The following is a 14018-nucleotide window of genomic DNA, read 5'->3' as shown; positions in this document are numbered from 1 at the left end:
GCCTCTGTTTTCCTGCTAGGAGAGACAGCCATTCTAACAATTTCCCTTTCCCTCTTCCATACCATTCTTCAGATATGACTAAAGGAGCTATGAAGGCCATCTCATGACCATGATGGAAAGGCCAAGAGGATCACAAAGATGCCAAATCTGGTACCACTGAGTCATTGATCAAGATTAAGAGACACCTACCTCTGGACTGCATGTGAGAAAAATAAACTTCCAATTAAGCCACTATTAGTCAAATATCCAATTACTTGCAGACAAAAGTAATTGTCATCAAACATCTTAGAAAACTTTAAAGCTGGTAAGAACATGGTTTAGAAGCTGGTCAGTTGTATGATGTGTTCATTCATTTATTTGTTCAAATGGTTAAATGTCTACTTTCTATCAGGCTTAGTGTTAGGTTTTGGGGAGAGAAAGTTGAAAATAAAAAAAAAAAAGTCATGCTCCAATAGAGCATGAACAAATTTCAATAATAGCAAAGAGGAACCATGAGATTTTTCTTTCATTTTGTCAGAATTCAAAGTCTAGGTTTAGGTCAGAGAACTCTAAGACCTGCCAGAATCAGTCCTGTTCTGTCCTCCCAAATGACAAATTGAAGCCAGGAAAGGAGGAAGAGGGTCTGGGAAGCAAGCAGAAAAGGTAGACATTTCTGATAACCCTGGTGAGAATTTCTGACAACCTTGACCTACCTACAGATGTTGTCCACACTATCAGGGCAAAGGAGGTGCAAAGCAGCTCTCTTGCCTGTGTTATCTGGAGCACAGGGGGCCTGGAACTGCTCCATCTCATTCTTACAGACCCAGAATGGGCGGGGACCCTTAGCTGGCAGTGAGAGTAGCCATGTTCCAGAAAAGGAAAAGGTGCACTAAACCAAGGACGAGATGCAGTTGCAAGGCAAAGGACTAAGGAAGGACCCTGGTACTTCAGGTAATGCCAGCCTAGATAAATGCTAAACACCAGAGTCTTCTTCCAAAGCCCTTCCTATGTACACTAGGGTGCAGATGTTCACCCCACAGAGAAAGTGGGCCACTGGGGTGGGAAGAATCCAAACTGGCTGAATTTACCTCAGTTTATTGAGTTTATTGAGAAATCCCTCAAGTGACTTAGTTTTTTACTACGAGGAAGAATAGGCTCAAATTCGAAATTAGGTTTAATTTTTGCATGTGTAAGTTTGTAGCTTGAGCATTTCTAGTGGTTGTGTAAGGTTTTGGAGTATAGCTTCACTCAGAAACATCACTGTCATCATTCATGCTACCTGAACCTGACTTTCAGAGAACACAGCCAGCATGTGTTCTCCATTTGTACACCAAGACAAGCAACAAACGGGAAACTTACATTTATTTTTATTATTTTTTAAAAAAATTTATTTATTTATTCGTGAGAGACAGAGAGAGAGAGAGAGAGAGAGAAAGAGAGAGAGAGAGAGAGGCAGAGACACAGGCAGAGGGAGAAGCAGGCTCCATGCAGGGAGCCCGATGTGGGACTTGATCCCGGGTCTCTAGGATCAGGCCCTGGGCCAAAGGTGGTGCTAAACCGCTGAGCCATCCAGGGATCCCCGAGCATGTGACTCTTGACCTCAGTTTGAGCCCCAGGTTGGGTGCAGTGTTTATTTTTTTAAAAAAAGCATTTCTATGTATTAGTCATTGTGTAAGCAGTTCTATAGCACACATTTAGTTGTCACAACTACCCTATTTAGTAGGAAACAGTAGGAACATTTTACATATGAGAAAAGAGAGGCAGCAGAGATTTCCAGTAAATGGAAGAAGTTGGATTTGAATCTAAAGAATCTGGGTCCTGAGTCTACTCTGTTAAGCCACTGCCTTAACATACTGGTCTCTGTACTCACTATGCCCTTCACCCATAACACCCTTATGAACTCCCATAATTCTTGCCAGAACCAACTTAAATGTCTTCTTCCATAACCGCAAAGGATATCCTCAGCAGAATTAACTTTCACCTCTCCCTGTACTACCATCTTCTTCGGTATAACACATATCACACACAATGATTTGTGGACATGCGTGTCTCCTCACTAGACTGTGAGGTCCTGGGGACAGGAACTATCTAATTTATGATTATGTCCCTCTCATTAGTCCCAATGCCTACCACGGAAAGCATTCACTCTACACATTCACTGAACTGAATGAATTTCAATCAAAGCAATGCTTATTTTTATGTAAAAACATTTCAGAGTTGTCCACATAGTCCAGGAGTGGACCTACTCTTTATTCACTCAGTTTAGGCAATAAATAATCTGTATTTTCATTTCTAAAAACTAGTTTAAAAATAAATCTTTAATTATCATAAAAGAATCTACTAGTTTCTCCCAAAATCAATACACTGTGTCTGAAATCCAGCTTACTGTGGATTTCAAAATGTAATGCTTAACACAAACCTACTTCTAGAAAATGTGTCCCCTAGACTACCTTCCACTCCTAATAAATTGGTTGCAAATCAGAACTTAAAGGACTATGGAAGACCTTAGCAGAGCAAAAAATTTTTAAAAAGCTATGATTTCCGTAATCCTGACCTCTTAATTAAATTTTAAAAATCAGTTAAAAACTGCTATATAGATTTGCTGCAGCACTAATGAAATTCTCTGAATCAGTGGATGGTTTCATTAGAACTAACTTTATATCTTTTGTTTCTTTTAATTCTCACTCACTGGTCAAATATCTGTCATTTACCAAGAACTGTGCCCAGTCCTGAGGATACAGGCTGATTATGTGATAGGGCTGAGTAAACTAATAAGTGCAGCTCAGGGTGGTGGATTGGAGTTACACTCAGGGTACTATGGCAGTTAAGAAAAGAAATATCCATGTCAGAACAAGCAGTCCTGGAAGGGTAGACAGGGGCATGAATACAAAAATAAAAGCATATTGGAAATGGTATTCCTTTTGGGAACAGACTAAAAAATGTGCATTTCAAATTGTAGTGGTCAGCTATTTCCAATACTGCCAGGTGACTCTGTATGACTAGCATATCAAGCACAATAATTATTGCCCATATCCAGTAAAGTACATATTATAGGACAACACCCTACATCCATCAATAAAGCTAAGGTAAAATAAAGGAAGTCATTTCCTTGAGGTTGAAATTATTCCTTCATTTTTAAAGCCAAGCTATTTGAAATAAAGAAAAGGAGAACTAGGAGATAATGCAAAGAATGGCTGATCCTAATGCATTTTTGTCTTGCTTTTCTTTATAAAAAATATTCAAAAAGACCACGGACACACACACACTGCCACATACATATACACTTTTCCTCTCTCTCTCTCTTTTTTAAAGATTTTATTAATTTATTCATGACAGACACATAGAGAGAGAGAAAGAGGCAGAGACGCAGGCAGAGAGAGAAGCAGGCTCCATGCAGGGAGCCTGATGTGGGACTTGATCCTGGGTCTCCAGAATCACGCCCTGGGCTGAAGGCAGGCACCAAACCGCTGAGCCACCCGGGCTGCCCTCTCTCTCTCTTTCACACATACACTCATACATACACACAGACTAAAATCATTATCATATAGGGAAAAAATCAGCAAGTTTTAGCCAAAACTCCTGAAACAGTTATCAAGAAGAAAAAAATCATCTCTTGACCTTTAAAAAGTTCTATACGTTCTTCAGGATACAGAGAAATGCCACTTCACTGGGGAGTTCCCATAATGTAATTAATTTTGAAGCTATGTAAAAATTCGCAACAAAAACTTCTGAGAAAAAGATCTAATTATTTCTATTCTCTGTTGAATCAAAAGAGTTGCTTCTACTACCATCCAAACAGCATAACATATTTGCATATATTTCAGAAGAACTAGCAGACTTAACCATGCACCACTACCCTCAGCTCCACATAAATTTTTCTTGCCCAAGAAAGTTACAATTTACGTGAAAAGGCCCAGGAATGTATCTACGTCATAGCTATTTAGAGACCAGCTTAACAATTATTTCTTCCACCCAACCCAAGTATTTATTTCAACCATGCAGAAATAAACTACTACATATTGCACTGTTGTCAGCAACATTTATAAGGTCTTACTCATCTATATAGAGGGGGAATTTTTTGCTTAATATCACAATGTAACATTATTTTCTAAGTTTATAATCTAATTTTTAAAAGCAATTACATCAGCAAAATAAATAAAAATATACATTTTCAACTTCCCCTGCTTGGTGTACATAATAAAATCCAACCAACTACTAAGACACCCCATACTGTGGGCCTCAATACAATTTCCAACCTTATCTTCCCATTACTACTATACAACAAAACCCAACATCTTTCCAAACTGGTCACCAACTATCCACTGAACATTATTTGCTTTAAAGTTTTGTTTAACTGTGGTTATGTGGAAGGAATATGGAGTCAAAATGCCTGGATTCAAATCTTGCTTTACCATTTACTAATACTGTCACCTTGGGCAACTTAAATTTACTCTCTTGGTGTCTCAGTCTTTTCACATAGGTAGAGTTAATAATACCCACAGCTCATGCAGTCGTTAAGAGTCAAATGCTAGGGGATCCCTGGGTGGCTCGGTGGTTTAGAGCCTGCCTTTGGCCTAGGGCTTGATCCCGGAGTCCTGGGATTGAGTCCCGCATTGGGCTCCCTGCATGGGGCCCTGCCTGCCTCTTTCTCTGTCTCTAATGGATAAATAAATAAAATCTTAAAAAAAAAAAAAAAAAGAGTCAAATGCTGGAAAGCATGTAAAAGCTCTGCCATGGTATGAATGTTTGTGTTCCCCCCAAAGTTCAGACGTTGAAATTCTAACCCCCAAAGATAATGTTGATAACCTTAGGTAGGTAAGGCCTTTGGGAGGTATTGATGTCATGAAGCTGGAGCCCTCAGGAATGGGATTACCACATAAAGAGGCTCAGAGAGATTCCTAAGCAATTTAACCACCTGAGGATACAAGAAGCCTGTGACCCAGGAGAGTACTCCTACCTGACCAGCCTCCGGAATTATGAGAGAACAAGTTTTGTTGTTTAAAAGCTACCCAGTCTGGGGTATTTTGTTATAGCAGCCTAAATGGACCAAGATAAACTCTTAAAACCATACCTAAGTATTCAATGAATTTTGGCTGCCATTCTCAACATCAGCATAAGTGGCTCCCTCTGTCCCCCTTGAGAATCTCTCCATCTATCTAAATCTACTCAACTTGCAGCCCAAAATATTTTTAAGAAGTCTCCCTGAAGTATGTGGATTTATAAATATCTTCCATCCTCTAAACTCATAACAATTAGGACCCATAGAACAGACAATATTTGGCACTAATCTTACATAAACTAAAAAGCTAATTATGTCTTTTCATAAAAAGTTAATCATTTAAGGCATTTATCTTGCTTTACTAAGTACAGTGTAAATTATTCAACATGAAACATATATTTTAGTATTTTTTTATGATTTTATTTATTTATGAGAGACACACAGAGAGAGAAAGAGGGAGGAGGAGGGAGGGAGGGAGGGAGGGAGGGGAGAGAGAGAGAGAGAGAGAGAGAGAGAGAGAGAGAAAGGCAGAGACACAGGCAGAGGGAGAAGCAGGCTCCATGCAGGGAGCCTGACGTGGGACTCGATCCCGGGTCTCCAGGATCAGGCCCTGGGCTGAAGGCGGTGCTAAACCGCTGAGCCACCCAGGCTGCCCATATTCTAGTATTTTCATATTGCCCAAAGAACTTAGCATACTGCATGCACAGAGCAGGCATATAGTAATATCTGTCAAAGCAGTTAATGCGACCCACACATAGTTGATGGGTTATTTGCCATCTTAGAAAATATTAAAGAGAAACATAAATTATAACCATGAGGCTTTAGACTGTCTTTAATAATGATCAATACATACAACCTAAAAAAAATAATAATAAAAAATACATACAACCTAAAGTCAAGGGAGAAAAAAAAAGTGCTTCTTGATTTAATTTTCAGATCTACTATAAGAATGTCCATTCTCAAGAGAAGAATACATTCCTGTACATAATTGGAATCACGGGCAGAACCAAAGCACAACAGAATGATGAAAAGGAAGGGAGGGAAGGAAGGAGAAAGAAGGGAGGAGGGGGAGGGAGGGAGAAGGAGGGGGACATGGGGAGAGGAAGAGAGAGAGAGAAAGAAAACTTAGAGTTTCCCCCACTCTCTCTCTAACCTGGAAGTAATTAATAAGAAACTCAAAAGGAAGCTAACCTTTTACTTTGGCTGAATAAACTAATCCTTCCGAGCAACCTTGAATTTGGAATCTGGTTCACTGCAACACTGAGTGAGTACTTTCTATCTTTATATAAATCCCAACTTCTCTCGCAGCACTTTTAATTACCACTCATTCACAATTCATATTACAATTTTCACTCTTAATTTCACTCTTTCATGTGCAGAATATCTTTAGCACAGGTTACAGGTTCTTAAAAATCATGAATCTTGACTTCTAGTTTTACAAATTACCTCCAGTGTCTGATAAAATGTTTTGCACAGGGGTGCCTGGGTGGCTCAGCAGTTGGGTGTCTGCCTTTGGCCCAGGGCGTGGTCCTGGTCTCGATTTGGCTGGGATCGAGTCTCACATCGGGCTTCTGCGTGGAGCCTGGTTCTCCCTCTGCCTGTGTCTCTGCCTCTCTCTCTCTTTCTCTCTCTCTCTGTGTGTCTCTCACAAATAAATAAATAAAAATCTTAAAAAAAAAAAAAAAAAAAACCAACAACCCAGAATGTAGCAGATGTAGAGACGTCACTTTCAAGATTAAGTTGCCAAGGAACCCAGTAGCTTCTGTCTTAGACTCCCCACATATTTGCTCTGTGGAAAGCTAGCTGCCATACTGCAAGCTGTCCTATGCAGAAGCCCTGGATATAAGGAATGAGGGAGGCCTCCATCTAAAAACAATCAAGGAATCAAGGCCCCTTAGTCCAACAGCCTTCAAGGGACTAAATCCAATAACCATATGGTTGAGTTTGGAAATAAATCCTCTCCCAGATGAGGCTTCTGATGAGAATGCAGCTCTGGCCATCTGTTTGACTACAACTTTATGTGAGACTCTGAGCCAGAGGTACCTAACTAAGCCATGCCCGGATCCACAGAAACTGTGAAATATCAGCATTTGTTTCTCTGAGCCCAAAGTTTTGGAGTACACAGTTTGTTACAAAATGATAGGCAATTAATAAAAAAATCTAAGTCACATTTATGTAAAAGAAGTTTTCAAAGCAATTTCATTCATTTAGAATACATTCAGCTACAATAACAGAGTACTTAACTAAAACTGGATTAAACAGTCCAGAGGTTAGGCAGTCCAAGGCTAGTGCAGCATCTCAAAATGCCATCAGAGATCCAAACCTTTTATTCAAGCTCTGACATTAAGGAATAGGTCTTCATCCTAATGCTTGTTATTGTAGAATTACCATATGATCTCATGTCCATGTGATGGAAAAGAAGGGTAAGGGGTTTGCCTTTACCAGGAAAGTAAACATTTTCCTACAAGCCTCAAAACTAGTCTTCTACATACATCTCACTCATCAGAACAGTTTTCCATTCCTTTAGTTGCAAGGGAGTACGGGAAGAGGAGCATTTTTTTGGTAAGATACACTGCTGTCTCAAAAAATGTTTAGTAAAAAAAAAAAAGTTTAGTAAAGAAGAAAAGGCAATGCTCATTACATAGAAAACCAACAGTATGTGTCAAAGCAATACATTATATTATGGTAAAACTAAAAATATTACAGAAGGCCTAAACACCATAAGCTTTGGGAGGTTGAGATGGCTTCTCAGAAGAGAGATGTTTAGAATTTGGCTAGGTAGAAAAGAAGGGCAAGGGAATGGTCAAAGAGTATAAAAGAACAAAAGCCATGAAGACAGGAAAATGCAATAAGGCCTAAAAGTAAATTACCCTGTATAGTTTCTAATTTTATGATTAATTTTTAAAAACAGTTGCTGAGTGATGAATATGCATTTGTTTCCTAGCAGGGAAAAAATGCAGCATCATGTTTAAAAGATAAAAAAAGGGGCAAAAGGATCTGAATAGACATTTCTCTAAGGAAGATCACAAATGGCCAGTAAATACATGTAACGATGTGCAACCTCATTAGTCATCAGGGAAATGGAAAACAAAACCATAATAAGATGCCACTTTACAACCACTAAGATGGCTAGATTCAAAAAAGTCAGGTAATATTAAGTTTTAGTGAGGATGCGGTGAAATTGGAAGCTTCACATACTGCTGGTAAGAATGTAAAATGGTGCAGCCAATTTAGAAAGAAGTCCAGAAGTTCTTCAAATAATTAATCATATCATATGACCCAGTAATTCCCAAGAGAAATGAAAACATATATCCATGCAAAAACTTGTACATGAAGTTTATAGCAGCATTGCCAAAAGGTGGAAACAACCCAAATAGCCATCAACTGAAGAATGGATAAATAAGATGTGGTAAATTCATACAATGGAATATTATTTGGCCATAAAAAGGAATGTCACACTGATATATACTACAACATGGACAAACCTTGAAAACATTATACTAAATGAAAGAAGCCAGTCATGAAAGATACATATTATGTGATTCCATTCATATTAAATTTCACAAGGAAATTTACAAGAAACAGAAAGTAGCTTACTGGGGGGCACTTGGATGGCTCAGTCAGTTGAGTGTCTAGCTCTTAACTTAGGCTCAGTCACATCTCAGGGTCTGGAGATCGAGCCCCAAGTTGGGCTCTGTGCTCAGGGCAGAGTCTGCTTGAGATTCTCTCTCTCCCTCTGCCCCTCCCCTGGCTCACATGTACTCTCTCTCTGTAAAATAAATAATATCTTAAAATGGGGGTGCCTGGGTAACTCAGTGGTTGAGCATCTGCCTTTGGCTCAGGTTGTGATTCCAGGGTCCTGGGATCAAGCCCCACATCAGGCTCCCTCCAGGGAGCCTGCTTCTCCCTCTGCCTGTATCTCTGCCTCTCTCTGTGTCTCTCATGAATAAATAAGTAAAATCTTTGAAGAAAGAGAAGGAAGGAGGGAAGGAAGGAAGGAAGGAGAAGAGAAAAGAAAGAAAAGAAAAAAGAAAAAGAAAAAAGAAAAGAAAAAAAGAGAAAAAAGAAAAGAGAAAAAAATTAAGTAACTTACTGGCTACCTATAGCTAAGGAAGTGTAGGTGAGCTGCTACCACCTAGGTCCAAATCACCATTACTTCACAGCTGGATTATTCCAAGAATTTAACCTACCTGTTTCCCTGCTTCCATTCTTTGCCCACCAATAGATTCCAAGTGCCTAGAATAGTATCTGGCACACAGAAGACAGCAGGTATTCAGTAATTTTGTTGTTTATTATTCTCACTCCAAGTCCTGTGTTCTTTTCTAGTTTTTTCTCTCAATTTATTTTGTAAGTATCTATCCTGGTAGGAGAGAGAGTGTTACTCAGCATTCAAACCCCCTTCTTATTTCGGAGAATTGCTGGTGCCAACAGGAGGGACCTAACTCCCAACATAGAAACCCCAATTATTTATTTCCCCAGTCCCCCTGGCAACTAGAGTATGGGCATATAACCCAGGCTTGGCCAATCACATGTACTTCCCAAAACTGTGACTAGCAGCTGGGACAGAAGTTCTTTATTTTGGGGTGGGTTGTTTTGTTTTGTTTTGTTTTGTTTTGGCAGGGGGCAGGGAGGGAAGGTGGGTAGCAGCAACATCTGCTTCTTTAGCCAGGGTCAGGAGTACCAGTGGAACCATCTTCGGAGGTCACCAATGTCAGCAGAGCTAGGTGCAGTGTTCATGGCACTGGGGCTGAACAATCCTCATCACACAGGTTTCATGGTGTGACTTTGGCTGTGGTCTGGCTGTGCACCTTCCCTCAGTTCCTGTCTACTTTTAGAACTGGGTTTCTAACCTTCTTAGTGATGCTGCAAGTCCATCTTGTATCTTTCAATAAATTCCTTTTCTGCTGTTAACCAGAGTTAGTTTGTGTTGTTTATAACTAAAAACATAGACTGAGGGCTGCCTACAAATTTTGACCTTCTTAAACCCAGAAGCAACATTTTCAAAAGTGGTGCTTCAGGATTTTCCTGTGAAGAAATGTAATCCCATAGTATCACCAAACAGGAAAAAAACTCCTCTCCTTTACTTTTTTTTTTTAAAGATTTTATTTATTCATGAGAGCTAGAGAGAGAGAAAGAGAGAGAGAGACAGGCAGAGGAAGAAGCAGGCTCCATGCAGGGAGCCCAATGCCGGACTCAATCCCAGGACTATGGGATCACACCCTGAGCCAAAGGCAGATGTTCAACCACTGAGCCATCCAGGGGTCCCTTCTTTACTATTCTTGATTAACTTTTCCTATTCCTGTTATCTTCTGTCTTCTTCTAATCAGGGGTCTTCCTTGCTTCACCCAAAAACAAGTGCATAGCCCTTTTCCCTGAAGTTCCACTTCTTGCCTACACTGTAAATTCCACATAATTCACCCCCTCGGTTGTATAAAAGAATAAAAAAATTAAATTAAAATGCAATAGAATTTTGTAGTACGGACAAAATACATGTTCTTGGAAGTAACTAAGATTTTCTTTGATAGCTGAATAAACAAACTGTGGCACATCTATGTAATGGAATATTATTCACCAATAAAGTGAAATGAGCTACCAAGCCACCAAAAGACACGGAAGAAACCTAAATGTGTATTACTAAGTGAAAGAATCCAATCTGAAAAGGCTATAGACCACAATTCCAACAGTATGACATTCCAGAAAAGGCAAAAGTATAAAATATTTTTTTAAAAAAATCACTGGTTATTAGGGATTAGGGGAGAGGAAAGGACAAATAACTGGAGCACAGAAGATTTTTAGGGCAATGAACTATTCTGTATGACTCTGTAATTGTGGATACATGACATTTATGCATTTGTCCAAATTCACACAACATAAAATACAAAATGTGAACTCTAATGTAAATTATGGACCTTACTTAATAACAAGGTATCAATATTGACTCATCGAATGTAACAAATGTACCATGCTAAATACAAAATGCAAATCACAGCAGAAACTGTGTGTAGGTGGGGAGAAGGGGTGGTATAGGTATCCCCCCCTTTTCAAAAGTTCATATTATACCATTTTGCTTCTATGAAAGACCTACATTAGTACCTATTTTTGCTAACTAAAAGAAATCTGAAGAGTATTGTTGCTTATACCAAAAAAGGTAAAAAGCAAAAATAATGTTTTGGCATTCATTTTGCAGCAAGCCATAACAGAGGTAGCGTGCACCCAGAGCAGTGAAAGTGGCCCCACCAAGCTCCTTCCCTGGGAACAACACTCAGAATCTTAGCACGAGACTCCACAGTTTTAAACTGTGTCTATGAGCATCTGTGCTTTATCTTTATTTTGTGGGTCCATTAGCAAGATGTATCCTATGGGCATCAGAGAAGCCTAAGACAGGTTACTTTTGGGGTTCAGGAACATTCAGAAATTCTTTCCATATTGATTAATGGTAAGTGCATTTTCACTTTATGCCATTTTAGTTACAAAAGTTTTCATAGGAAAGCTCCACTTTGGATAGTGGGGGAGAACTACACAGTTGACCACTGAACAATGCAGAAGTTAGGGGCAAACCTCATGCAGTCCAAAATCTACATACAACTTTTGACTCTCCCCAAACTTAATTGCTAATAGCCCACTGTTGCCCAGAAGCCTTACCAATAATATAAACAGCTGTTTAACACATATTTTGTATAATAAATGTATTATGTACTATATTCTAAAATAAAGCAAGCTAGGGAAAAGAAAATGTTAAGACAATCATTAAAAAGAAGAAGAAACATTTACAGTATTATATGTATTGAAAAAAAACCATGTATAAGTGGACTCATGCAATTCAAACTCATGTTTTTAAAGGGTCAACTGTATTTGCGATCTCTCTGTGCCTTCCCATCCATCTTGCTGTAACTCTAGAAAGAACATAAAATACTACAAAATAATATCATGGCATGTGGGAAGATTAAAGTTAAAACATTCTAAGCTCCTTGTATTGTTTAGGAGAAAGAAATGTTGATTATCTTTAGACTTTGAGTCAAATAATGCATGTTAAAAATTTAATGGAAACCACTAACTTCAAATTTCTTGCTTACAAAGCAAATCTGTAGATTTTAACTGTGATGGCTTACCTGAGATTCCAGAACCTCCAACTTGCGTTTCCTCGAATGAAGAGCTTTACTTGGAAAAGCCCAGTAATAATTAGACGTTCCAATCCTTTCACAGTCAACCATACCATCATCAACTAAGCTCTGAAGGACTTCTTTCACTGACATAGCGGCTAAAAGAGATCATTTTTAAAGACTCTAAATTAAGTCTCAACAGAAGTGTAATTAAAACGCTAAAAAAAAAAAAAAGGCTAAAAACTGAAGATGATACTTGGAATAAATGTTACAGATCAAAGGTTAATTCATAAACAAATAAGGGGTTTTTAAAAATAACAAAAGAAGACAAATATGTGAATAGAAAAACAAAAGTACATCAGTGGACATCTACAAAAATACACAGTTAATAAAACTGTTCGGCCCTACTAATTAATTGAAGAAATGCAAAATAAAGGAATGAGATATGATGTCTTGACTACCAAATTAGAAATACTAAGAAATGTAATAAAACATTCAGGGTAATGAGTACTCTCAACATGGGAAGAAAATCTGGCAATATGTATCTAAAACCTTAGATGTGTACATGACTTTTATATAGACATTCCATTGTTATAAAATTCAGCCAAAAAAAATAATGATGGACATGCATAGGGATACTTGTCAAAGCACTGTTTTCAACAGCAAAAAATCATAAACTGGTCCAATAACCAAACTTTTAGAAGTATTTTATTGTGATGGGATTCCATGTAATCATTAATTTTTTTTTAAAGATTTTATTTACTCATTCATGATAGACAGAGAGAGAGAGGGAAAGAGAGGCAGAGACACAGGCAGAGGGAGAAGCAGTCTCCATGCCGGGAGCCCGACGCGGGACTCGATCCGGTTGGTACTCCAGGATTGCGCCCTGGGCCAAAGGTAGGCGCCAAACCGCTGAGCCACCCAGGGATCCCCAATCATTAAATTTGTTATAAAGTATTTAATAGCATGGATATATATGCATTCAAAATCTATTATACAGAATTATTTTAAAAAAGGTAAAAGACAATATAGGCACTAAATGTGACAGTGGTTATCTTTGAATGGTAGGTAAGAACCAACTTTTATTTCCTCTTGTTCATTTTTCTTATTTTTTTCCAACAATGAATGTGTATTGCCTTTTTTGCTAAGAAAACTAAAAAAGATAGGGATCCCTGGGTGGCTCAGTGGTTTAGCACCTGCCTTTGGCCTAGGGCACGATCCTGGAGTTCTGGGATCGAGTCCCGCGTCAGGCTCCTGGCATGGAGCCTGCTTCTCCCTCCTCCTGTGTCTCTGCCTCTCTCTCTTTCTATGTCTATCATATATAATAAATAAATAAATATTTTAAAAAAAGAAAACTAAAAAAGAAAAAAAAACTTGTGAACTGAATGTTACGGTTAGCAGTAAGATAAAAAATAAGCATCTTTAAAAAATAGCATGTAAGAATGTAGAGTCATATTTCATAAATGTTTGAAATTAATGAATAATTCTTACTTTCTATTAAGTAAAACGGTATCAAGAAATTATCCACATTTTAATGTCCACTTTAATTTTTCCTATAGTAGATCCCCAAATATAATAAAATCCATTAGAAAACTAAAGAGTTAATAAATTTAAAAAAATCAACACCAAATGTGCAAACCATTCAACCTTACTTGTAAAGAAGTACAAAGTGAAATGAAATGTCAAGGATTCTGAAAATGAAAATACAGTTCTGAGAAATGAATGTGAATATAATTTGGTATAGCCTTTCCTGAAGGCACTTTGAGAGTACATATTAAATGCCTAAAACGGGATGTCTGGGTGGCTCACACAGTTAAGCATCTTCCTTCAGCTCAGGTCATGATCTCGGGGTCCTGGGATCAAGCCCCACATCAGGTTCCCTGGCTCAGCAGGGAGTCTGCTTCTCCCTCCCCCTCTGCCTGTGTTCACTCTCCCACTCT

At 38.5% G+C, this 14018-nt stretch overlaps 1 protein-coding gene across 5 annotated transcripts in view; it reads right to left on the bottom strand.

The window, feature by feature from the left end:
* MND1 (meiotic nuclear divisions 1) overlaps positions 1-14018 on the bottom strand; it is a 63252-nt gene that overhangs the window by 35785 nt on the left and 13449 nt on the right. For all 5 annotated transcript variants that reach the window (XM_038559061.1, XM_038559063.1, XM_038559060.1 and 2 more), the window contains exon 4: positions 12088-12236. In XM_038559061.1, coding sequence (XP_038414989.1) covers positions 12088-12236 — 149 coding nt within the window. The remainder of the gene's footprint in view (positions 1-12087; positions 12237-14018) is intronic.

Source organism: Canis lupus, chromosome 15, assembly GCF_011100685.1.
Source record: "Canis lupus familiaris isolate Mischka breed German Shepherd chromosome 15, alternate assembly UU_Cfam_GSD_1.0, whole genome shotgun sequence".
Lineage (NCBI taxonomy): Eukaryota > Metazoa > Chordata > Mammalia > Carnivora > Canidae > Canis > Canis lupus.
The sequence above is the reverse complement of the archived record's forward strand: the minus strand, read 5'-3'. Positions and strand labels throughout refer to the sequence as shown.